General features: G+C 46.0%; 1 protein-coding gene across 1 annotated transcript in view; it reads right to left on the bottom strand.

Moving 5' to 3' along the window:
- The window catches only part of LOC142824840 (maestro heat-like repeat-containing protein family member 2B), a 36665-nt gene extending 20846 nt beyond the window's left edge, over nt 1–15819 (bottom strand). The window contains exons 1-9 of the mRNA XM_089777815.1: nt 15487–15819; nt 14726–14795; nt 14498–14611; nt 13648–13721; nt 12807–12929; nt 10217–10361; nt 9713–9753; nt 9247–9388; nt 6113–6165 (exon numbers count right to left, since the gene is read on the bottom strand). Of these exons, the coding sequence (XP_089633941.1) occupies nt 6113–6165; nt 9247–9388; nt 9713–9753; nt 10217–10361; nt 12807–12929; nt 13648–13721; nt 14498–14611; nt 14726–14768 (735 nt within the window). The 5' untranslated portion in view covers nt 14769–14795; nt 15487–15819. The remainder of the gene's footprint in view (nt 1–6112; nt 6166–9246; nt 9389–9712; nt 9754–10216; nt 10362–12806; nt 12930–13647; nt 13722–14497; nt 14612–14725; nt 14796–15486) is intronic.
- Nucleotides 15820–25814: the final 9995 nt, after the last annotated feature.

The raw sequence follows: 25814 nt of genomic DNA, 5'->3' as shown, positions 1-25814 counted from the left end.
GCCCAAAGTATCCAGTACAAGCCAATTCAGGAGCCAAGCTTGAGTAGCTCAGCAGAGCCCATACGTCGCAACATGAGGAAATTAAACCCAAGATGCTTGCCAGATCCCACTGCAGTATCCAAACTCCACTGAAGGGATAGCAGAGGACTGAGGTATTTGTGATGTTACTTGTTTGTGATGAAGGTGATTGGTCCTGCCTCAGCTTATTACTGGAAAGTTAGGAGGGCGGCCAAAGCCACCCAAACAGTCGCTGCTGGCAGCCACCACTGGCCACGCGGCTCGAGCCCCGGCCGTCCAAGCAGCTACCCCTGGCCATCTGGCCCCACCAACGGGGCCATGGTGGCCTGTCCACTCCAGCTGGAACTGGAGCAGCGAAAGCCTCACCATGCCCTGGCTCCAGCCGGAGCAAACAGGGGCAGGGCAGCCTGCTTGCCATCATGCAGCCCTGCTAAACTGCCTCTGTCACCACTCACCTTCCGATCCAGCAGGACAGTGAGAGGAGAGTGCTGCTGCGTGGCTCTGCAGGCGAGGTGTGTGGGCTTAAAATTTGTTGTGCGTGGCCATGCAGACACGCAGCTTGTAAGGCCTGTCCAGAAGGCCTTATATATTATCCATCCAGACATTTTGCAATGATTATGATGATCAGTGTGGCCAGCAGAGGCTTTACATGATACTCTTTGATGAACTGAAATGTAGAGATCAGCTCTAGAGGATCCTGGCAATTCTATGCACCCCGCAACCTCTGTCAGTTTCCAAAGTCATACCCTCAACTCCCATTGAAGTCAGCAGGAGATCCAAATTTTGAACAGCAGCCAGGTTATACTGGAAACCTCACAAGAGAGCCTTCATGGAGACATATATAGGTCCCTGCTGACCTACTGTCCATCCAGTTCCTTCATGCCAGCCTACTCTGACAGTGGGGAGGGGTGGGATTTGGAAAGGACATGACCACACATCTCGAACAGCAGTTACAAAAAGGTAGGTAACTGGTTTGTTTCTTTTTCGAGGGCTTGCTCATGTCTATTCTGATAGATGACACCCAAGCAGTTCCCATGGAGGAGGGAGCCAGAATTAATTGAAACATCACATCACCCCTTACCTGTTGGGTGATGGTGTGGTGTGACATGACGGTGCAAATAGAGGAACACGTTGCTGCCCTGCAAATATCCTCAATGGGAATCTGTAGGAGGAACGCTGCCAAAGATGCCTGTGCTCTGGTGGAGTGAGCTGATGGCGCTGGAATTTTGGCAAAGTAATAACAGGAAATATCCACAATGAAATATACTGGGATGAGATGAGAAGTCCCTTCATTCCTTCAGCCATGACAATAAAGAGCTGTGGTGATTTACAAAATGGCTTTGTGCATTCAGCGTAGAAGGCTAGGGTAGGGTCTGTCTGACACATGGTTGGCATGATGTTTTGGGAAGAAAACCAAGAGGAAAATGTCCTGGTTTAGATGGAAGAGGGAGACAACCTTGGGTAGGAACACCAGATGCGGACAGAGCTGCACTTTGTCCTTACAAATGACAGTGTATGGAAACTCATAGGTAAAGGCCCGGAGCTCTGAGACCTAACTAGCCAAGGTTATAGCCACCACAAAGACCACCTTCCAAGAGAGGCAAGCTAGAGGGCAGATTGCTAGGAGCTCAGACAGCAGTCCCATAAGTCTAGAGAGGACCAGGTTAAGGTCCCACTGTGAAATGGGGATGTCTGACCTGGGGATACAGCCTCTCCAAACCCTTAAGGAAACATCCCAGCATAGCATTGCTGAACAGAGATCTTTCCCCAGCCCCAGGATGGAAGGCAAATAACCACTACGTGGACGTTAATGGATGACAGTGTCAGTCCCTGGCACTGGTTAAGGTATAAAAAGTAGTCAAGCACAAGGGAGATGGAGGTTTCTTGTAGGGGGATGTACTTTTCGAGGGACCAAACTGAAAATCACTTCCAGATTGTTAGGTATGTTGCCCAAGGGGAGGGTTGCCTCCTGCCCAACAGAACCTTTCTAATGGAGTCTGAGCACTGTAGCTCGAGCTGGTTTAACCATGGAGTTTCTGCACCATGAAATGGAGGTGCCCCGGGTGAGGGTGCTGTAACTGGTGATGGTCCTCGGTGATGAAATCAGGATATGGAGCAGAAGGATTATCGGTCTGTCTACAAATTGGTTCACCAGGCTGCTGAGCCTATGCTGCTGCAGCTACACTGCTGCTCTGAGGATGAGTTCCGCCTTGTCCTGCCAGATCTTGAGGAGAACCTTGTGTACTAGAGGAAAGAGCAGAGACATGTACACCAGGTGACTGGACCACGATATCTTGATTGCATCTGCTACCGATCCACAACTGTGGGTCTGGAAGGAACAGAACTGGATGCACTTATTGTTGCTCCTTGTGGCAACCAGGCCCATTTAGGGATAACACCAATTTTGGAAGACAGAAAGGACAATACAACGTACAACAACTACAGCAAGAGATGCCTTGCAAAACATGAAATCAAATTCTCCAAAGACCATCACTGGCGGTAGGAAGGACCTGGACGGCTGATCAGTTCAGGAGGGATCAACATACATTGCTCACCCTGAAAGCGCCACTCTAGAAGTTTCCAAATCTGATCCAACAGTACTGCTAGTAAAAAAAAAAAAAATCTATGTCTATACTGGCATGATTTTCCGGAAATGCTTTTAACAGAAAAGTTTTCCGTTAAAAGCATCTTTGGAAAAGAACGTCTAGATTGGCACGGACGCTTTTCCACAAAATCACTTTTTGTGGAAAAGTGTCTGTGGCAAATCTAGACACGCTTTTCCGCAAAAAAGCCCCAATCACCATTTTCGCGATTGGGGCTTTTTTGCGGAAAACAAATCTCTGCTGTCTACACTGGCCCTTTTGCGCAAAAGTTTTTCGGAAAAAGACTTTTGCCCGAACGGGAGCAGCATAGTATTTCGGCAAAAGACCTGACAATCTTACATGAGATCGTCAGTGCTTTTGCGGAAATTCAAGCGGCCAGTGTAGACAGCGGGCAAGTTTTTCCGCAAAAGCAGATGATTTTGCGGAAAAACTTGCCAGTCTAGACACAGCCCTAGTGATTATGTGCATGGAACATGCACACACGTATTGGAATGGACAGGAGCAAGCACTTGAAGAAGAATGGAAAATTCTGGTGAGTAATCCAGAATTTCCCCAGACCGTCTCAGGCTTATCTGTCACTAAGGGTATGTCTACACTACAGCGCTAATTCGAACTAAGCTAATTCGAACTAGCGCATCTAGAACTAAAAACTAGTTCGAATTAGCATTTTGCTAATTCGAACTAGCGCGTCCACACTGATTTGACGCAGGGGGGCATTTAAGGGCAGCTGAAACTGGTTCTGGCAGGGCATCAGGTCAGTAGTTGTTTTCTGTGGCTGCTGTCTGAGGCTATCTGAGGCTCGAGCTTAAAGGGACCCCCCTGGACAGCCGGTTCTCAGCTTTTCCTGCTTCCTTGCCAACCTCGCTGAGGGACAGCAAAGCGTTGGTCTATGTGCCCGTCTGTGTCGGTGCTTCCCTTCGGGGGGGCCGCCGCAGGTTGCAACATGGAGCCACAGCTCGCCCTGCACCTTCTGGTGCACTTTCTGGACTTGCTGCTGCAAGCCTGCCACCAATGGCTCGAGGCTGCCTGGCACCACATGGTGCACATCAGCCCCCTGCCTCTCCGCCTGGCCGCCCTGGGGGCCGTGGAGGAGCTGCGGCGGCACCCTGGCACCGGCGTGCCCCGCCGCGTCTGGCGTCTGGACACCAGCACCGACTGGTGGGACCGCATCGTCCTGGAGCGCTGGGAGGACCGACAGTGGACCCAGAACTTCAGGATGGGAGAGGGGAGGGGGAACCTGGGACAAGGGAGCTGGAAGGGGAGGGAAGGGAGGAAGGGAAAGGAAAGCTCAGTGGTGGGAGTCCGGCTGCCTCTCCCGTCTCGCCACACTGCGGGAAATGGTTGTGGAAGGGGGGCAGGAGGGACAGGGGTGTGGAGGAAGCAGGAGCGGAAGCAGGAGCGGGAGCATGAGGGGGAGCAGGGGGAGCAGGGGGAGAAGGGGGAACAGGGGGAGCAGGAGGAGCAGGGGGAGGAGGAAATAGGAAGCGGTCGAGCAGGCTCTGGAGGTGGCCTCGCAGGGCACGGCCCTGCTCCTCCAAGGCCTCCAGACTCCTCCGGTGCAGCCTCAGGTCCTCCTGGACCCAGTGGTCCCGGGTGCAGAGCTGGTTGTCCATGAACTGGAGGTGCCGCCTTTGGTACTCCTCCTCGTTCCTGGCTCTCCAGGGGCCCAGGTGTGTGAAACCCAGCTCCCCTCTGCAAGGCCAGGGCCCCTGCAGGATCCCCAGCTGCTGCTCCTTGGTGGTCAAGGCCCAGGCGCACGATCCCGAGGCTCCCTCTCGCCCCAGCCCCCCGTACACATGAGGGGAACACGATGGTACTCACATGTGGACGCCTCCCCGGCCTCGGACGACACAGGCGAACGGCTCTGTGGGGTGCCTCGGGGGTCCCGGGTTCTGGGTAGGCTGGCGGCAGGCTCCTGGCTCTCAGAGCTCTCTGCCTCCTCCTCCGTCTCCTGGAGCGGGCCCTCTGCCCCGGGGTCTATCACGTCCCGGGGGGCAGGGACGGCATGAGCCCCAGGAGGTGGTCCAGGGCATGGAAGTGGGGGCAGGCCTCCGGGTCGGCCCCTGGCTGGCAGGCCCGGGAGTAGGACTGCCACAGGTCCTTAATTTTGCACCGGACCTGCTCCCGGCTGCGCTGGTGGCCCCTGGCAGCCAGGCTGGCAGCCATGCAGCTGTAGACGGCCGCATTCCTGTGGCTAGTGCGGAGATCGTGGACATTGGAGGCTTCCCCCCAAACCTCGATGAGGTCCACGATCTCTGCATTTGACCAAGCGGGCGCCCACCTTTTGCGCCCCCGGGCAGGCTCCTGGGACCCGCCAGGCTGGTCCTGGGGAGCAGTGGAGGGCTGGGTGTCCTCGGGTGGCTGGCTCATGGTGTGGCAGGTGCAGGGTCTGCTGGCACGGGTGCTGGCAGCCTTGCAACTGGCACAAACTGTGTAGCCAGTCCGTGGCCCTTTAAGGGCTCCGGGGCCGGGAGGGGGGCAATAGAGTTTCCCTGGTGTTAACCAGAGTGGCCACCAGGGAAACCTGGGAAGCCTTAGCCTCCCACTAGTTCGAATTAAGGGTCTACACGGCCCTTAATTCGAACTAGCTAGTTCGAACTAGGCTTAATCCTCGTAAAATGAGATTTACCTAGTTCAAACTAGCGGAGAGCTAGTGTAGCACCTATTAAAGTTAGTTCGAAATAACATCCGTTAGTTCGAATTAACTTTGTAGTGTAGACATACCCTAAGTTCTTTCATTTCATTTTCAGCACTTGCCACAAAAATGTTCCTTGTCTCGATTTACACGAGACTGTAAAGAGCTCTAACTAGAAAAAGATACATGAGAAAGTCACCAAACCTTGTCTTGTCTTTGCTGCTTTTTAGGTTTTCACATAATAGATTTTCTTTTGAATGTCAAAAAGTAAGAAAGACTCCTTTACAAGTACCCCAGTGATGCAATACGATCATTAGCATGCTGGTTTTCAGGTTAAGTTCTGTGTCATTCCCAGTGGTACTATGAAGCTATTTATAATTAGAGCAGTCTGAAAAATGGTAAGTCTGTTTCGCAAAACAGGTGGGATTTTTTGTTTGTTTGTTTTCTTGATTTTCAATGCCACAAACAAAAAGTGAAGAACTAAAACCATTTTTCAGTTCTTTGTTTTCTCCTTTTCTTACCCCTCATCACCATCCCTTTTTTCCCTCTTCCATTTTCTGATTGAAAAGAGGATAAAAAAAGAAATAAACAGGAAAACAACTGAAAAAAAAACCCATCCGTTTAAAAAAACCTAAATATTTTCTGTTTGGGTTGGGGTTGTTTTGTTTTTGGTCGAAATAAAAAGTTTCCATGAAAATGTTTTTGAAAAAAAAAAAAGTTTTTCATCAAACAAACATTGCAAATAAAATGATTTGTCCCACTCTGCTAATAATGAATAATTTATAATTAATTCTTTCCCAGCTGATACATTTGGGTGCGGGGATGTATGCTAATACATCTGAAAGTCATCCTGTACCTGAAGCAGCATGTGCTCCCACTGTTCATGGTTCAGAGAATTCTCTGTGTTTCCTATAAAGCAGGAGGCAAAACAACAGTGTAATTTACAACAGCAAGAATAGCTGTCCCCATTATACCCTCTGCAGTCAATCTTCTTAAAACTACCTGAGCTTTCAATGATAAAAGGGACTGATGCCAATGTAACATACCTTTTTATTCAGAGTCAGTCAACCCACGAGGAGCGAGATGCTGGACACTCCATAGGATACTTTGGGGTTGCCACCCCAGCTCCTACTTTGGGAGAGCCCATGGTGGCCACCTCAGTTGTCCTATGGATGGGTCCAAGAGAGACCCAGCAGCCTGCTCTGCCCTGCCCCACCCTGCCACACTGCCCTCTCCCAGCCTGCTGTGTGCATTGTATCTGTGGCAGTAGGAAGCAAGGTGCCCCGGCTCCAAGGCAATGCGCTTCCCATGGCCACGGCGATGCTGGGAGAGGGCTGTGGGGCAAGGCGCAGAAAAGCGGGCTGCCGAGCCATTGTCACTCCTGTTGCTTTGGTGATTTTGAAGGCAGGAGCCCATCCTACTGCCATCCTGCACCAGGACCCCCCAGTAATCCCTCAGCTCAGAAGAGGGGGCTTCAGCAGCAGGGCAGAGCAGGGGCAGGAAGGGATAGGGTAGGGCAAAACAGGGGCAGAGTTTGGAGAAAAGGTGAAGCAGAGGCAAGGTAGGGCCTGGGGCTGGTGGGCTGCCCTAAGCCTCGCCCCTGGGGAGTGCCCCAAGCCCTACAACCCCTGACAGCCCTGCTCCTAATTACTTTTGACTTCAATGGGAGCTGAGGGCACTGGACGTCTCATCAAACTATTTAGCACTAGGGACATTAAATATCGTTTAATCGACTAATTGACTAGTTGATGAATTTTCCATCGACTAGTTGATTAGTCAATAAGCGGGGGAGCCGCAGCAGGGTTAGCTCTCAGTCCCGGCAGCTAACCCTGCTGCGGCTCTACCTTTAAAGTGAATTAAGAGCTGACAGGCTCTTAATACATATAAAAGGCTGAAGCGCGAGCCGGGATACCTGACTGCTGGCTCACGCTAGCTCTCCCCTGCTGAGCTTCTGATTTTTTAATGTATTAAGAGATGGCAGGCTCTTAATACATTTAAAAAGCAGAGTCGCAGCATCTGGGATGGAGCACAAGTCAGGAATAAGCTGATTTCCGGCTCGCATCCAGTACCCGCTACTACCCTGTCTCCTGCGGAGATGGTGCTTGGGGGAAACCAGCTTTTAAGCCGGCTCTCCCCAGCACTGGCTCCTGCTCCCCCCACTTGCTGTCGCTGCTAGATGCAGCAAGAGGGGGGGAAGCAACTGGTCAAGGAACTAGTCATGTATCCGATAAGCTTTTGCTTATCAGATAGTCAACTAGTTACTTACATTCCTATTTAGAACATCAGAAAACTGGACTTAAATGTGCATGCACATTTTTCCTGCATAATACAAGATTCTGACTTGATCCTAAACTTGTGTAGCTTTACTGAAGTCAGTGGAATTATACTGATTTACATCGACTAAGAATCTGGCCCTGTTTCTGAACAGCCGGCTCTAACTTACCCTTCTTTAATGTCTGCAGAACATAGTGCTGTGGACTCTGTACAGAAACAGCAGCCAGGGAAGATACAGCTCTTTTTTTTTTAATAGCAAGCCCACTTGAAAATTGTAGGGTCCAATATATATCAGAAACACATTGGGATTGTGCGTCACTTAGGGTATACCTACACTAACCACTGGATCAACAGGCAGCGATTGATCCAGAAAGGGTCAATTTATTGCCTCTAGTATATATGCGATATATTGACCACCAAGTACTCTCCTATCAACTCCAGAATTCCACCAGAATGAGGACAGTAGGTAGAGTTGACAGGAAAGCATCTGGTAAGTAGATCTAAGTGTATCGATTTCAGATACATTATTCACATAACTGAAGTTGTGCAACTTAGCTTGCTGGCTCACAGTTACATAGTGCAGAGACTATATTGTCCTAGCTTTGTCACTATAACCATATTGACATAACCCCGTAGTATAGACACAACCAATGCTAAATTTTTTCCCACTGATGTCAATAGTTTCATACGACTGTAAAATTGGTGAAAGACATCAGGCCTACAATACGTAGATTACACATTATATGTAGGGCACCCACTTGGTCAACGTAGCTTTGTTGTGACAGGCATGGATTCTATTGCTAATATATGGATTAAGTTTCCTTACAGAAAGAAAAACTGTGGATTTTTAAATTGAACTAATCTTGACAAGAAACATAGGCTGAGTCTAGACTGGCAAGTTTTTCTGCAAAATCATCTGCTCTTGCGGAAAAACTTGCCAGCTGTCTACACTGGCCGCTTGAATTTCCCCAAGAACACTGATGATCTCATGTAAGATTATCAGTGTTCTTGTGGAAATGCTATGCTGCTCCTGTTCAGGCAAAAGCCCTCTTGCGCAAATGCTTTTGCGCAAGAGGACCAATGTAGACAATGCGGTATTGTTTTGCGGAAAGAAGCCCCGATCACGAAAATGGCGATCGGGGCTTTCATGCGCAAAACCGCGTCTGGATTGGCATGGACGCTTATCTACAAAAAGTGCTTTTGCGGAAAAGCACCCGTGCCAATCTAGACGCTCTTTTCCGCAAATGCTTTTAATGGAAAAATGTTTCCATTTAAAGCATTTGCGGAAAATCATGCCAGTCTAGACGTAGCCCTAGGCTTTAATTTTTCAGAAAAATTCAGTTTGCAAAAATCAGACTGTACTTGTGACCACAAAAACAGTGCATAAGAGTTTCACAAACCTCCAGTTTCATGTGTATTGAGCTTCCTAAATAACCACCTAGCTAAGATCAGGAAGATACTGCTGTAAAATGGTCATTCAACTGAAACCTTCCTGGCCTGATTCCATCCTAAGTGGTTGGCCCCCGGTTTGACACTGGAGTTAGCTCACTGGTTCACAATTGTAGAAAAAGTGAGGTGTCTAGAGCCCCAGTTTCAATTCCACACTATTCCCACGGACTGCAACATGCATGGCACCACACATGTCAATAGGAATCTGCATTTTCTGCTTTCTCTTCTATCCTCCATGGACCACGTCACTCCCAACTAGCACTTTACCTTCAAGGTGCTGCAGCAGAGCTGGAATCTTTACTCCCCACATCTCACCCACTGCTGCATGGATATTTTGGTGCAAGGCTTTTAGCAGCTGCAAGACAGAATATCCGTGTCCTTCTCTTTCGTAAGGAGATGAGGCTACAACCTGTCAACGAGGGAGAAAGCACAGGCTAAGTTCTGCAGCAAGATACCAGCTTGTTCCTGAAGGAGGAAATATTTCAGATTCTCTCACTGTGGAGACTACACATTGTAGAGCTGCTGCTTCTACTGCAGTGACTTCCTAAAGAAGAAAATATTCTAACTAGCATGAGGGTGTAGAACAGTGTGTCTCTGTCTGATCGGGGAGGGTGGAGAGAGACCCAATCATACACATTCTTCAGCCTAAAGCATTTAGCTGGAAAACTGATTTTTATACTTAACTGTTCCACTTCACATTTCTCAGAAAACCTGTCCTCCATGGTCTACTTACCAGGAGTCGTGCCAGCAATCCCTGAGGTGTAGGGAGTTTCCCTGGGAAAAGAAATAGAAGATCATTAATTATGCCAGACTTCGGAGAATCCCGCTGATGTTGTTCACCTAGCCATTTCCAATATGCCCACCAATGTTGCATGCAGCTGATAATATTTGCATTTCCATAGTGTTTTCAGGCGGAGCATCTCAAAAGTGTTTTGCAAACATGAGTTAATTCCTCCTCATAGCACCTCTAAGAAACTGGCATTAACTAGTCCTCAATTTCACAAGTGGGAAAGCTGAGAGAGAGCAAGTGATTTCCCCAATGTTATATCAGAATTTTGGTGGTGATCTGGAACCAGAACCCCCAATTTCTAGCTCCCTCCCATTGCCATGTTTTAATCCCAAGACCATCCTGCATTCCTTTTAGTCTCTTGACTGAAGATGAGAGAATTGGAACAGGCTGAATCTGGTCATTTCATAGTGGCTGGTGAGAATAAATGAAAGAGTTTCTGTTATAAACCTTGTCCACTGTAGTCCAGGCAAGCAGCTTCTCCTCCTTCTTGCATCTTTTTCTCAGCCATTTCCTGGAGGCATCTGCAGAGAGGCTTCAAAGTGCCAGTGTACTGAGTTGGCACCACATACGTTAGAAGCCTTGGCCATAACACCTGCACAGAAGAGCAAGACAGTTCAACACTTGGCTATTTTCATTCCCCCACCTCCTACTGGCTGAATCCTTCTGTCATGCACCTTCTCCTTTTAGTCATCACTGACCCTTCCCTATCTCGTTACCTTATCTCGATCTCACTTTCTCCTCCCCTCCGCCATCATCTCACTCTACCTGTCCCAGTAATCCCTCTCTCTACATTTTAAGTACACTGCCTTGTTTGGAGAGCATTAGCAAACTGGTTCTCATCCGGAGATGAATCATCTTTCCCTGTATTATAAAGCTACTTAGACAGCACCATAAATTCATCCTGCACTTTTCAGACATACAGAAGGCACAATCACGGCCCCAATAACTGTTTAAATACAGGATCACCAAGTCTACATTTCCAAGGGATTCATGGGGAATCTAAGGAGACGTTGCACTCAGGCAATCGTGGTAATTAAAAGAAGACCACTGCATTATGGTTCCTTCCAGTGAAGTTCCTTTTTATCTTGTCTGTACTGTGAATCGCTTCCTCCATGATACAGAGGTCCCATCATCTCTGACATGAACTTGACATGCTGTACCTCCATTATCCTGACTGGCAAGAAGCTTCCTTATGGAGAGGTACAGTAGATATACGGAAGAATGTCTTTATTTCACAAAGCAGTAGCAACATGTCACTTACTTGGGTCATTCCAGTGACTGATATGTCCAGGCCTTGCAGGATGTGAATGCACATAGTTTGGATAGTGCTTTCTTCCTGAACATCCTGGGAGGGAAGTTTTGTCCCCTGCTATGAGATAGATACATAGAATTTACTAGCTAGTGGGAAAACACTGGCTGTAGAAGCGGTGTCTATTTCTTACAAAGCCTTTCTGAATATTGACCTAGGAGAGCTTTTCCATTGCATTAGGAGTGCACAAATCATAAAATCATGGATTAAGGATGGAAGGGACCTCAGGAGGTCATATAGTCCAACCCCCTGCTCAAAGCAGGGCCAGCCCCAACTAAATTATTCCAGCCATGGCTTTGCCAAGCCTGGCATTAAAAACCTCGAATGATGGAGATTCTTAAGGGAAGAGAATAACAGAAACACCTAACTGGTGGGTCAGAACCCAGGCTTAGGAAAACCCCAGCACAAGGGGACACAAAGAAGATGGAGAGAGGCTGTTCTCAGTAGTGACAGATGACAGAACAAGAAGCAGTGGTCTCAAGTTGTGTGTGGGGGGGGTGGATCTTAGGAAAAACGATTTCACGAGGAGGGTGGTGAAGCACCGGAATGGGTTACTGAGGGAGGTGGTGAGATCTCCATCCCTAGAGGTTTTTCAGTCCCAGCTTGACAAAGCCCTGGCTGAGATGATTTAGTTGGAATTGGTTCTGCTTTTAGCAGGGGGTTGGACTCGATGACTTCCTGAATTCTCTTCAAGCCCTATCGTTCTATGATTCTATAAAAGAGTTCCCTGAACAGTATTCATTTTTTGAAAAATTTTCAAAAAAGAACATTTCTTCTTTTTATCTCTGAGGAGAGCCACTCAGACTCTGCCCAGTGGAAATAAATATGCAGAACCTAGAGGGAGCCATTCTGTTTGTTCTGATGCCCCAAGCAGCTTGATCATTCTGTGCATAGTGAATGTGAGTCTATCTATAGGCTAAATTCTGTTCTTCCTTACACCAGACTAAATATTGATCAGCTCTACTGATTTCAGTTTAAATAAGAGCAAATGTGGCCTGATGAGAAAGAGTTGCCTCCTACTTTCTTTGAGATGGGTAGCATGAAAAAGAGGCAGTTGGTGAGTACTGCCATAAGCTCCCACTTCGTAGCTAAAGGGCCAGGCAGAGCTAAGATCCCCAACAACTTACTGTAAAGTTAATGTATATCATGGATCCCATCGTGGAACTCTGTGTCTGGAGTCCATGACTCTGCCCATAGCTGGAAATACCCATTGAAAAGATTTTGAACTAGTACACATAGAACAGAGTATGAAGTGTGCAGCAAACTTTTCCAGGTTCTAGACATCTTGATGTAGGCTGCATAACTTCAGTGTTTTGCTAATAGTTGAAGTATGCTTCAGCAGCCACAGGATTGGGCACCAGTGTGTTCTTTGGAGAGTCTATTTATAAAAAAGATGTGCTTCCTTATACAAGAGCATTTCACTGAAAGATTGTGTTGTCAGAATTTTCACTGACTTGCCCGAGGTCTAAGGAATGTAGGTCGCACTGTCAGATGTAAATATCCAGAATCAGATTCTGGTCTCTGTTACACTTGTGTAAATCCAAAATAATGCCGCTGAAGTCAGGGGCATTACCCTGGCTTTACACGAATATCACTGATCAGATTCTAGCTCTAATCCTTCAGTCCAGCTGCATCCTTGAGCATCCAAAGCTCCCACTGAAGTCAAGGGGAACAATCAGCATGCCAGAATGGCAGAACTGAGTCCTAAGTGTTAAGAACTCTCCTTACCAGATTTCTGGTGGACACATCGAACTCTCTGAAAACGTATGCAACCATATCCCCTGCTGCACAATTCTCCACGCTTCCTGAACTGAGCAGCTTCTTGACGAAATGGAGAGCTGCCATCTTCACCTGCAAGGGTAGAGATTATGCACGAGTTATTATTATCCCTTCTGCATGCAATATGAGACAGGATATGAGAGTCCTTTTGCTTTTGCTTTTATCTCTTTGGAATGGTGGCTGAAGTACAAATGATTAACACATCCGTTATGTAAATTCCTTGCAACACTGGCTACAGAAGTACCATGCAAATGCCAGTTTTCACTTTCAGGTGACACTGTAATTAGGAAAAAGGCAGCATTTTCTCCTATAAATGTAAACAAACTTGTTTGTCTTAGTGTCTGGCTGAACAAGAAGTAGGTCTGAATGGACTTGTAGACTCTAAAGTTTTACATTGCTTTGTTACAGTTAACAAAAAATATCTACATTTGTAAGTTGCATTTTCACGCTAAAGAGATTGCTCTACATCACTTGTATGAGATGAATTGAAAAATATTATTTCTTTTGTCATTTTTACAATGCAAATGTTTGTTATAAAAATAATATAAAGTGCATAGTACACACTTGTCATTGTGTTGTAATTGAAATCAATATATTTGAAAATGTAAAAAACCACAAAAATATGTAATAAATTTCAATTTTTAATCCCATTAATTTTTAGTTAACTGTGATTAATTGAAACCCTATTAATAATCTCAGCCTAAAAATGTGTCTCATTGCCAGACTCTCCACTGAGTGAAATACTTCCGAGATATTAACAGCAATACCACTATTCCACACACAATCTTACCTTAGCACTCTGATCACTGAGAGCAGATTTCACTGCCTTCACAATGCGAAACTTTCTAACTCTTGTCTCAGGCACTGAAAGATAAGGAGAAGTGTGCAATATAGTATATCTTTGTTCCAAACACTCATGCTCCACATTAGAATGTGTCCTGGGCCCTATTTAAGAGTACTACCAAGCTTCACTCTTATACAGAATCAGCGGGGAAAATATAGGACCAGACTCTGATCTCACTTTCACCAGTCTAAGTCTGAAGTATTTCCACTTCTGTAAATAGCGCCATCATACTATCCTGATGGAAATATTGTAAGAGAGTTAGACAAATGGATGTCAGTGAAGTTAGTCTGTGTTTACCACCAGTAGAGCAGATTGGATAGACACCTATCAGGGATGATCTAGACAGTGCTTGGTCCTGCCATGAGAGCAGGGGACTGGACTTGATGACCTCTCAAGGTCCCTTCCAGTTCTAATAATCCATGACTATATGATTCTATGTGTTACAGCAGGGGCAGATGACCATTTTGCAGGGCCCCGGGAAGCATAATTCCACGGGCCCCACCCCTTTGCCACGGTGCATGAACAGTGATGCCATGCGCAGGCGCGGGGATTTTGAAGCGCAGGACCCGGGGCGGCCGCCCCGCTCGCCCTGCCCTATATCCGCCCCTGTGTTACAGATCCTCTGTGCCCCATTTGCAGAGATCATGAGTATGTTATAGCCCTACCATGCCTGCAAAGCCTTGGTTCTTTAGATCAACCTATAGCAGCTCATGCTTTTAGCTCTGGATGTCCCCAACTCAACCCCTAGCACGATGGCGATGATCGCAGCAGTCACAGTTACTCCTGTGTTACTTACAGTCAGCACCAATAATATCTGTGAGCAGATTCAGGGATTCCACACGAACAGTCTCCTTCTTAATCTTCAGCTGCGAGTGCAGAAATGCTATGAGGTCATCAGGAGAAGAACGGGCTGCAAAGGAAGAAATCACATCCTCACTAACAACTGAAAGCTCATTCTTACCACACCTACAAAAGAAGGAAGTTACAAGGAAACCACTGTGTAATTTGGAGTCTCTTCCCCTACCTAGCAGTAGGATACAATAGAACAGCTCCATATGATTTTCCATGATGAGCTGCTGAGTTTGAGAACAGATCTGTGGGAAGAAGAGAAGTGATCAAAGGAAAACTAATCAGAACAAGCAACTGAAAAGAAGATGCTCAATTAATTTCTAAGCACTCACTTCCTACCTTTCCAAATAGAGCTCTGAACCCAAAATAAATGGTACTGACTGCACAACAAGAATCAGAAACAATGACCGATACATTGGATAACAGAAGTTCCTGCTTTCAAAGTGTTTTTAGCAGCAGAGCTAATTGAATCAAGACTTGACCCTTGGTAACTGGTTCAAATGGTTAATTATTCCACCATAAAAATGTAGGCCTTATTTCCAGTCTGAATTTGTCCAGCTTCATTTTCTAGTTATTGGCTCACGTTATGCCTTTCTCTGCTAGATTATTACATATGTTTCCCCACATAGATATTATAGACTGCAATTAAGTCACCCTGTCACAGGCTAGGTCCTCCCCATTTGGATGGGATCAGTTTTTACTATATAACTCTAACTCCCTCTAATAACTGGCTTATGCTAAAATTGCTTTACAAACTGAGCTGGATTTTAGCTAATAAAATGAGACCACTATCTGCTTATTCTTAAGCCAGCAGAAACCAATAAGGCATGAGAAGGTCTCCGGGCTCTTCACTAGCATTCAAAAGATGTTTATTCTTAATATGCTTCAGATCTGCTGTGCTTAAGCTCAAGTGATACAAGAAGAAGTTCCCCTCACCCGGTTGTGCAGAGCACTGCAGATGGCTTGAAATTTCCTTTTAGGTAGAAGGATCTTATATTCACCAGAGACTTCCAAGAGCTGCCTCAGACTCTACAACAGAAGGTGAAAGTAAGAAGGTGGGCATACAAAGGAGCAATATGCAATGACTGAAGCAGGTTCATGGAATTCATAGATTCCAAGGCCAAAAGGGATGATTGTCATCAACTAGTCAGGCCTTCTGTATGACACAGGCCTTAGAAATTGCCAAAATAATTCCTAAAGCAGAACTTTCAGAAAAAAATCCAATCTTGATTTTAAAATGATCACCTTGACTCTTGGAAAATGGTTTGAATGGCTAATATCCCACCACTGAAAAGGTAGACCTTATTTCCCATCTGCATATATCCTGTTTCAGTTTGTAGCCACTGGATCATGTCATGCCTTTCTCTGCTAGGTCATTACATATATTTCCCCATGCAGATATTATAGACTGTAATTAAGTTACCTGTCACAGGGTAGGTCCACCCTGTTTGGATGGTATCAGGTTGTGGAGGACTTAAAGAACTAAGGCAGCCCAAGTGGCCTAGTCTCCCCAACCACCATAGCAGGCCTGGTTCTTAGAGCAGCATTGCCTAATAGTCAGGGTCAGTGCAGCAGCCCTTTGATGAGGCTCTTCAGCTCAATGACCCAAGCCCTTCTAGGTACGACCGTGCAACCTAGTGCTCAACCACCCTTTGGGGCAAACCAGTGTTGCCTAGTGGTCAGCCCTTCTCCACCAGGCTCTACCTACTCCACAGGGTCCCAGCCTAGGGCCTTGTCTTGCAGCTCAATGGGGTTTCTTCCAAAACATGCAGAGTCAAAGGCTAATACCTCAACTCAATAATGCTTAGTTCACATAGATTACTTCCCACCAATCTTCTGCAGCAGGTCATCTCAGTAACTCCGTGGTCTCTCCTCCATCTGTGGCATTGGATGGTTGTGGGGGGGGGGGGGTCAACTGGAACCACAGGCTGGCTGGTTTCTGCATCCTAGGGCACTGGCAGTCCCTCCACAAAAGCCTGCAAAGCACCTCTACTCCCTTCAGCTGTCAGCCTAGACAGAACTGAGCTGCTCTCTTTTATATCCTGGTTCCAGTTGGAGCATTCCCAGCAAGTATGAAGGGGCATAGCCCACAGATCATGATTAGCCCCCGCTGAACCATGCATGGTGGGTATCCTCTGTCACAAACACTCCCCCTTAAGAGGGTGTCCATTGGTGGACCTTCCTCTTCATTGTCTCCTTCCACTTGGGAGAAGTCCGTGTTTGCATGAGCCTTCCCTGGCCCAATATAACATACAGAAGTCATAGGGTTGGAGTGGGAAGTACTACCTCATGATTCAGGCACTGGTGTCCTTCATGTTATTAATCCATCTGAGGGGTGCATGGTTGGTGACCAGTTGAAAGGGCTTCCCCAGTACATAATATCCCAGGGTATGTCTACACTACAGCGCTAATTTGAACTAACTTAGATCGAATTAGTTAATTCGAACTAAGCTAATTCGAACTAACGGATCCAGACTAAAAAACTAGTTCGAATTAGCGTTTTGCTAATTCGAACTAGCATGGCCACATTAAGTGGACCCTGAACCGGGGTTAAGGATGGCCGGAAGCAATGCCGGCAGGGCATCAGATGAGGACTTAGAGCGTGGAGCTGCTGGCTCAGGCTAGCCGAGGGCTGTGCTTAAAGGGACCCGAACCCCACCCTGGACAGAGAGTTCTCAGGGGTGCCCCGCTTGTAAAGCAGGCCTGGCTTGGAGTGCCCTGAGTGCCCACACTGGGCACATCACAGTACTAGGCCATCAGCCCGGCTGTACTTGCCGCAGGCTGCTATCTGGGGAGAGGGAGCAATTGGGGGGCTGCAGGAGAGCTTCCACCCCCAGAAGCCCGCAGAGCCAGCCCAGTCCTCCCCATCGGGGGCTCATACCCCATTCCTCCCTCACCTCCTTCCACTTACCCTTCCCTAGCCCCCCTTCCTGATGTACAAAATAAAGAAAACGTGTGGTCAAAAATAGAATCTCTCTTTATTGAACAAAACTCGGGAAGACTGGGAAAAGGAGGTGGGAGAGGGGAAGAGAGAGGGTGGGAGAGGGGAGGGCAACTACAATGATCAGAGGTTTGGAACAGGTCCCACATGAAGAGAGGCTAAAGAGACTGGGAAACTTCTCAGCTTAGAAAAGAGGAGACTGAGGGGGGATAAGATAGAGGTCTATAAAAGCATGAGTGGGGTGGAGAGGGTGCATCAAGAAAAGTTCTCCATTAGTTCCTATAATAGAAGGACTAGAGGACACCAAAGGAAAGGAATGGGTAGCAGGCTTCAAACTAGAAACAGAAAGTTGCTCTTCACAAAGCAAAGAGTCAACCTGTGGAACTCCTTTCTGCAGGAGGCTGTGAAGGCTACAACTAGAACAGAGTTTAAAGAGAAGTGAGATAAAGTGATGGAGGTTGGGTCTATGGAGTGCAATTAGCCAGGGGGTAGGAGTGGTGTCCCTGCCCAAAGTTTGTGGAAGGCTGGAGAGAGATGGCACGAGACAAATGGCTTGGTCACTGTCTTCGGTCCATCCCCTCCAGGGTCCCTAGGGTTGGCCGCTTTCGGCAGACAGGCTATTGGGCTAGATGGACCTTTGGTATGACCCAGTACGGCCATTGTAAGCTCAGGGCTCAGGGTCGGGGGGGTCTCAGTGGACCACCTTCATTTTCATGCACACCTGCTCCTCGGTGGCCAGGCTGGCAGCTCTCCTGCCCTAGACGGCCATTTTCCTGAGCCTAGTGCGGAGGTCGTGGACGAGGTCCACGATGTCCGCACTAGACCAGGCCGGTGCCCGCCTCTTGCGGTCCTGGGCAGGCTCCCGAGAGCTGCCAGCCTGGTCCCAGGAAGAGAGGGAGGGCTGGTTGGCAGCTGGTGGCTGGCTCGAGCCGTGCCAGGTGCAGGGTCTTCCGGCTGGGTGCTGGCAGGCTTGCACCTGGCATGGGCACCGTAGCCAGCCCGTGCCCCTTTAAGGGATCCGGGTCTGGGAGGGGGGCAGACGAGTTTCCCTGGTGTTGGCCAGAGTGGCCACCAGGGAAAGCTGGGGAGGGCTAGCCTCCCACTAGTTCGAATTAAGTGGCTACACAACCCTTAATTCGAACTAGTAAGTTCGAACAAGGCTTAGTCCTCGTACAATGAGGTTTACCTAGTTCGAACTAAGCGCTCCGCTAGTTCGAATTAAGTTCGAACTAGCGGAGTGCTAGTGTAGTGCCTATCAAAGTTAATTTGAACTAACATCCGTTAGTTCGAATTAACTTTGTAGTGTAGACATACCCCCAGGGTGTAGATCACCCACTTGATGGCTAGGGCCTCCCTTGCTATAGTAGGGCAGCAGGTCTCTCAGGAGAACAGCTTGCAGCTGAGATAAAGGATCTGGTGCTCCTTCCCACCTACTTCTTGAGATAGTACCACTCCTGGTCCTACCTCCGAGACCTCCATTTGAAGGATAGAAGGCTTTGTGAAGTTGGATGGGATAGGACCAGCTCTTGGTTCAGCTGCTTTCACAGGGCCTGGAAGGCTTCCTAACAGTTTTCTAATTACTGGACTTTCTGTGATTGGGTGTTCTTCATCAGGTCCAATAATAGGGTGGCCAGTGTGATGAAGTTGGGTACTAAGCAGCAGTAATAGCCACTGTGTCTGAAGTATTGTGGCACCTGTTTCTTTGTCATGGAGGTGGGGCAGTCACACAAGCCTTAGACCTTATTTATCAAGGAGCTATAGTTTTCCCCTTCCTACTGTGTTCACTAAGATGGCACTTGGCTGGATTCACAGTGAGTCCTGCATCTATTGGGGCTTACAATACCTTGCTAAGATGTCAGAGGTGTTCCCCCCAGCTGGTGCTGTGGATGACAATATTCTTAATGCACACGGCTGTATATTGCATATATGTTTGCAATATTTGGTTCATGAGCTGCTGAAAAGTGGCTGAGGCTCTGTGCAGCCCAAATGGCATCCTGCTGAATTGCTATAAGCCAGGCAGGGTGTGGAAGGCACTCTTCTCACAGGAAGCCGGTATCAGGGGTATCTACCAATATCTGTTGGTCAGTTCTAGTGTGGAAATGAACTTTGCATTTCCCACTGTATTCCTACTTGAGATTTCCCCATGTATGCATCCCAGTATCACTTCAGCTTTTTTGGCCACAGCATCGCATTTGTAGGTCATGTTCAGCTGATTATTCACCAAGTTTCCCAAAATATTTTTCAGAGTTACTGCTTCTCAGGAAGCATCCCTCAACATGTATGTATCACCTAGATGAATATATTTACATTCAGCCATATTTAAATGCACATTTATTGTTAGCACCCAGTTTACCAAATGATCTATATCACTCTGAATCAGTGAGTTGTCCTTTCCATTATTTACCACTCCCCAATTTTTGTTTCATCTACCAATTTTATCAATGATGATTTTATGTTCTCTTCCAGGCTATTGATAATGAGATGACAGTCTAACTCCTTCCTGTACCTACACACTTTTCTTCTTTGCTGCTTGAAGCTTCCAGGATATCTCTGATGAAATCTACATATTTTACTACATTTAGGCTCTTGTGTAGTCCTCTGATACTTTTAGTCAAGTCCATGAGGCATTGATTCCCTCAAAGTCATGGGCTTTCCAATCCCAAAAGCAACCACATATTCTGGACCAGAAAGCCAACATAGATTGGGAGTAAACCATGGGGGAAGTGGGGAGGGGGGAAGGGCAGCAGGGTTGTGGCCCTGGATTTGCTGCTTGGCTTGTACTGAGCCAGCTCACATAGACTGAGCATGCTCAATCATACTACTGAAGCCAACTGCCCTCACTCCATCCTCTCACTATCAGCAGGCAGGAATTACCTTGGTCATGTGATACTGAGGGTAGATGAAATAAGAGAGACAAGGTGGGTGAAAAAATATCTTTAATTATATTATCTCACCCACCTTGTCTCTCTAATATCCTTGAACCAACACAGCTACAACAGCCCTGTACACAACGGTAGATGAAATAGACAGTGATTTTATATCTATCTAGTTATATAATCTAAAGCAATGCACTTCAGGCCTTCTTAGTATTAATTTTCAGCTACTGGCAGTTTACTTAATACTGCCCAGAGACAACACACAGCAGCCCCTGCTCTGAGGAGTTTATTTATAATCTAAAAGAGAGACACAGAGTTGATAGGATGTACCAATAAATCACAAGGAGGGAGTATCTTATGGGGGGGAGGGGCAGGTGTTTTGTTTCTTACCTCCTTAGCATCTCCAGGAAACAGAAGATACTTTTCATGAGAGGCTTTTACCTACAAAACTTGTCACCTGGGTCACCATGTCTATAAAATCAAGACTTGTGTGTTTATCTATTATCTAACAAGTCACTATGTAGACCAGGAAACGCCACTGTAGTAGCTAGTGCAGTTCACCTATGCGCACACATTGATAGTTATTTTAATAAGTATCTCACCTTGGTGGCATGAAAAACATTAACATCCTCTTTATATTGCTTAAGGAGCCATGGGATCTGTTTGAACACCTTATCTTGATACTCTTCTTTATGCAGGAGGAGGCTCATCATGGGACCAAGGGCTTTGATGATGGCCTGCTTGAGCTACACAGAGACACAGAATTTATGTTCCTACAAATTCATTCAATATCATGCAATGGGCCCATCTTTTCTACTTCTGACGAGTGCAATTTCCCTTTTCCACTGTTGAAACAGCCCTATCTCAATATTTCCTGGTAAAGAATTAAGACTCATGGGCTTCGTCTACACTGGCATGATTTTCCGAAAATGCTTTTAACGGAAAAGTTTTCTGTTAAAAGCATTTTCGGAAAAGCACGTCTAGATTGGCAGGATGCTTTTCCGCAAAAGCACTTTTTGCGGAAAAGCATCCGTGGCCAATCTAGACACGCTTTTCCGCAAAAAAGCCCCAATCGCCATTTTCGCGATCGGGGCTTTTTTGCGGAAAACACTACTGTGCTGTCTACACTGGCCCTTTTGCGCAAAAGTCTTTCGGAAAAGGACTTTTGCCTGAACGGGAGCAGCATAGTATTTCCGGAAAAGCACTGACGATCTTACATGAGATCGTCAGTGCTTTTCCGGAAATTCAAGCAGCCAGTGTAGAGAACTGGCAAGTTTTTCCAGTCTAGACACAGCTATGGTGTTGGTTTCAGAATTATATTCTACTGCACCTCACAACTTTCCCAAGTGGGATATTTCCCCAGATTAGTATGCACACTAAACCAACTCATTCCTGCTGTAACTCTACTGGAACTGAATAGACATCTGCCAGGAATGAATTTAGCCCATTCTCCTATATTCATCTGCATGTCAGGTGACAAAACTGGAATCTATGTACACTATGTACAGACAGAATTTCCATGAGCTTGTGACATTATAATCTTTTTTAAATGTTTTACATCATACTCTGTTCCATCCCAAAGAACCTGCCATTGAACTCCATCATCACAAAGAGTGCCATACACAGAGAATTTAACAATACAATTTCTCATCAAGGTTTAGAAAGCCTACAATTCTCACCTCCAAATCTTCACATGTGGTCCATTTGCTTGTCACATGACGATAGAGGGGAAGAATTTGATCACAGAATTGAGATTTACCCATTCTGGGAAATGGGCACTTTTCCCAGTTACTAAAATATACATTTACTGCCCTTGACCATTTTTCCAGAACTGCATGGAAGGAAAAAAGACAGGCAATATGAAAAGGATGCAATAGTAATAAGGATACGTTGCTTCATCAGTGTATACTCCCAGGCTTGTAGTTTATTACAATTCCATGCCCAATTCAGGAACAGCTGATGAAATCCAATAACAGTTTTGAATTATTTCTCTTCCCTCCTTTCCCTTTCTTGTTTCTCAAAAGGCTTTCTTCTCTTTCGTCTCTCTACATCTCTTTTTAATTCCCATCATTTGAAAACATATTTTTTCTCCCTTGTTACCTCTTAATTAGAGCTGATTGAAAAGGTAGTTTAAATTAAATTAAAAGTGTTTACTCTTCTTTTTTTCAAAATTTCAAATTACAAAGATCATTCACATGTTTCAAAAATCAACAAATTTCAGCCACCTTTTTAGCTGCACAAAAACACTGAACACATCCTGATTAAAACTGTCATTGACATTTTTCAGTTTAATATTCCATCAAATTGGAAAAAAATATGAAAAATATAATAAAAAACCAAAATATTTTGACCAGCTGTTTTCTGAATGATTCATGTCCTCTGCAGTTATTGCTTATTTATCCCTAAAACTGTATGATTTCCTATTGGGTTACAGTTTGTCTGAAAGATGTTCAGTGCCCCTAACTCCTATTAGCTATACTGAGATTTGACAGCATTTTGCCCTAAAATTAGATGCACCCCCTGCCCTTGAAAGGAAAATTAAGGCTCAATCCCATGTTCTATGAAGCTGATGGCAAAATTCCCATTTATCTCAAAGGTGCAGGATTAGTCCCTTAGGCCTGATCTACACTAAAGGGGAAAGTTGACTTAAGGTACGCAACTCCAGCTATGATAATTATGTAGCTGGAGTTGACGTATCTTAAATCGTGTTTTCAGACTGTCCACACAGTGGAAGGTTGACAGGAGTGTTATTCCTCATGAGAAGCAGGACTACCGGTGCCAACGGGAGCACCCACTCAGTTCGAATTAGTGGGTCTTCACTAGACCTGCTAATTTGGACCCTGGTGATCAACTGCAGTAGCGTTGATCTTTTGCATAGTGTAGACGTGGCCTTACTTGAGCATCAACCAAAACGCAAAGGAAGAGAGAAGTGGAGAAGACCAGAGGACAGAGAAAGAGGGTGAAAGGAGATGATAATTAAGAAACTAAAGAGGAGGAATGGGTGGAAGGGTGGAAAACGGGAAATTTTTAAATGTAATTCAATCTGTTGCCTGCACATTTTCCCCCAGGAGTTTCCTGGCACATGGGCAGCATCAGCTTTTGTTTATTTTTAAAATATCCACAAGTCATAAAGGGCCTGAACTTACAAATGCTCAGCACCTCCAGCAAAGTAAGGAGCACTCTCAACTCCACTGAGTGCCACAGGAGCATGAGGACTCAGCCCCTGGTACAATCCAGTTCAGAGCCTGTTTGTAAACGATCAGTCACTTAACTCTGTACCAAGGCCCCTAAATATCCATTTTGGACATCTACAATAAGTGCTGGCACTTACCACCACAAAATGCTTGCCTCAGCCTGCTCTCGTCGACTAACATCCGCATGGAGCTCATGCTGTACATGGTCATTCCCACAAAAGGAATGCACTTGAGTGCTGAAAAGAAGGACCAGAAGAAAAGGAAGACAGACAATTGACTGTTATCTGCCTTCTTACTATCGCATTTAGAAACACCGCTGGGTCGGATGCTATGGGCTCCTAGGTCATTTTGTGCTGCGTATACAAATGATAAGGCAGAAGTAAAAAATCAGTGGGGGATTTACCCTGAGGAGGAGCATTCTCCACCAATGTGCAGCTGTGCCAGATGCCCAATCCTCTCCCAGAGTAGGAGAGAGAGCACTGGGGAGGGATGAGAAATGGAATGGAGAAGAGCTCCACTAGACCTGATTTTCCTCAATCCTGTCCTTTAAGAACTTCAAATGGGGCATAAGAGCTTGCACCTTGGTGTGGATAGCTCATGGTCTAGCAACTAGAACCAGCCACAGCAGTTCATCTCATGCCCCCCAAATAGCACTCTGTGTAGCTGTACAGAGCGTGAACCTCTGTCCTTAAATGGAAGACAATAACTTTGAAACAAAAGATGGAAGTTGACATACTATGGGCTGATGATAGGTTGCCCAGTGTAATCAAAGTGAACTCGTCAGGCAGCTCCAGTGGTTTCAGATGACATTGAAGCTCATTAACCACCTCACTGAAATAGCAGCGTGCCAGAGCCACTAATGTGTTGCTCGCTGCCACTTTTAGTTCATTTGTTGCTTCCTTAAAAAATACAAAAAGAGAGAGAATGAAGTGATTAAAGCCAACTACACCAGCCAATGCTGCTCAAATGAATCAAGTTTTTATTTCTGTTTTCCACCCAACTTTCTGTGAACAGAATCATTAGTCATAAATAATCATTGAATCGTTTGGCTAAACACTTGTCAGCCTTTCAGTTGTTTGCAAGCTGCTTAGACTATTCGCTATTAGCTATTTGTGGTGGATGATTGGCTATCATAGTGACATGATATTTTTCCCTCAGAGGAGGTGGGCAGCTTCAAGATATTCAGAGAATTTTCCTGAATAAACTATACCCTAAATCCAAATACTGCTTCTTTTGGAAGTAGCTCAGATTCTGTTTTAAGGTTTCCGCCTGCTGCTTAACACCATAGTATCAGAGCACCTTCCACAGAAAATCAGTATCAATAATGAAATCCCTAGTAGACTTCACAAAAAACTTGCTTGTTAAGAAACGGTAGGCCTCTCTGCATCTGATATATGTCACAATATCCTGACCTTACAAAGCACATAAGCATATGTGTAACTTGAACAAGATGAAACTAGTCACATGCTGCTTAGGACCTGGGATTTCTGGAGGACGGTGTGGGGATCTGTGGGCCCCTAGCAGTCATTAATCCTGGAGTTTCAGTATATAGTTTACAAAAAATGTTTTAATTAGTTTAAGCTTTCATTCCTTTCATTAGCATATAGGGAAAACTAACTTACCTGAGTATCAGAGGGGTAGCCGTGTTAGTCTGAATCTGCAAAAGCAGTGAAGTGGGTCTTTGACCACAAAAGCTTATGCTCCAGCACTTCCGTTAGTCTAACTTACCTGAGTCTCTCTCATGTGGTTTGAGGCAAGTGTTATTATTTTGCTCAGTAGCCTTCTCTCTAGGACCTGGGCATCCTGCTGTAATACTTTCTCCAGGATACAGTAAATGTCTACTCTGTTTTTCTGGGGACAAAACATAAAAGAACAATTGGGGAAAATGTTTCCTTCATGACAATATAGTAATGCTATAAGCTAATATAGTAACGCAATATAGTAACACTTATGCTAATAAGCTTCTGCCCAAAAGAGTTTACAATCTAAACACGAAACAACTAGCCCAGGCTAAAAGAGCAGATCAATAGCCAGGAAAATAATTCAGGTCTTCTGATTCACTATCTGGAGTCCTCTCCACTAGACCACACTGATTCCACAGCCTGCATACTCACTCAAGTAACCCCTTGTCTTCATTTGTGTAAAACTTGCTATGCCCTCCACAATCACCCCAGCTAGCAGCACTTCAGAAGAAGATGAGCAATTTACAAATTTTTTAATCAGAATAAGGGCCCTGCACTGCCCCCTTATCTA

This window comes from Pelodiscus sinensis, chromosome 1, assembly GCF_052426305.1.
Source record: "Pelodiscus sinensis isolate ZL-2025 chromosome 1, ASM5242630v1, whole genome shotgun sequence".
Taxonomy (NCBI): Eukaryota; Metazoa; Chordata; order Testudines; family Trionychidae; genus Pelodiscus; species Pelodiscus sinensis.
Note: the sequence above shows the minus strand (reverse complement) of the source record. Positions and strands in the feature narration are given on the sequence as shown.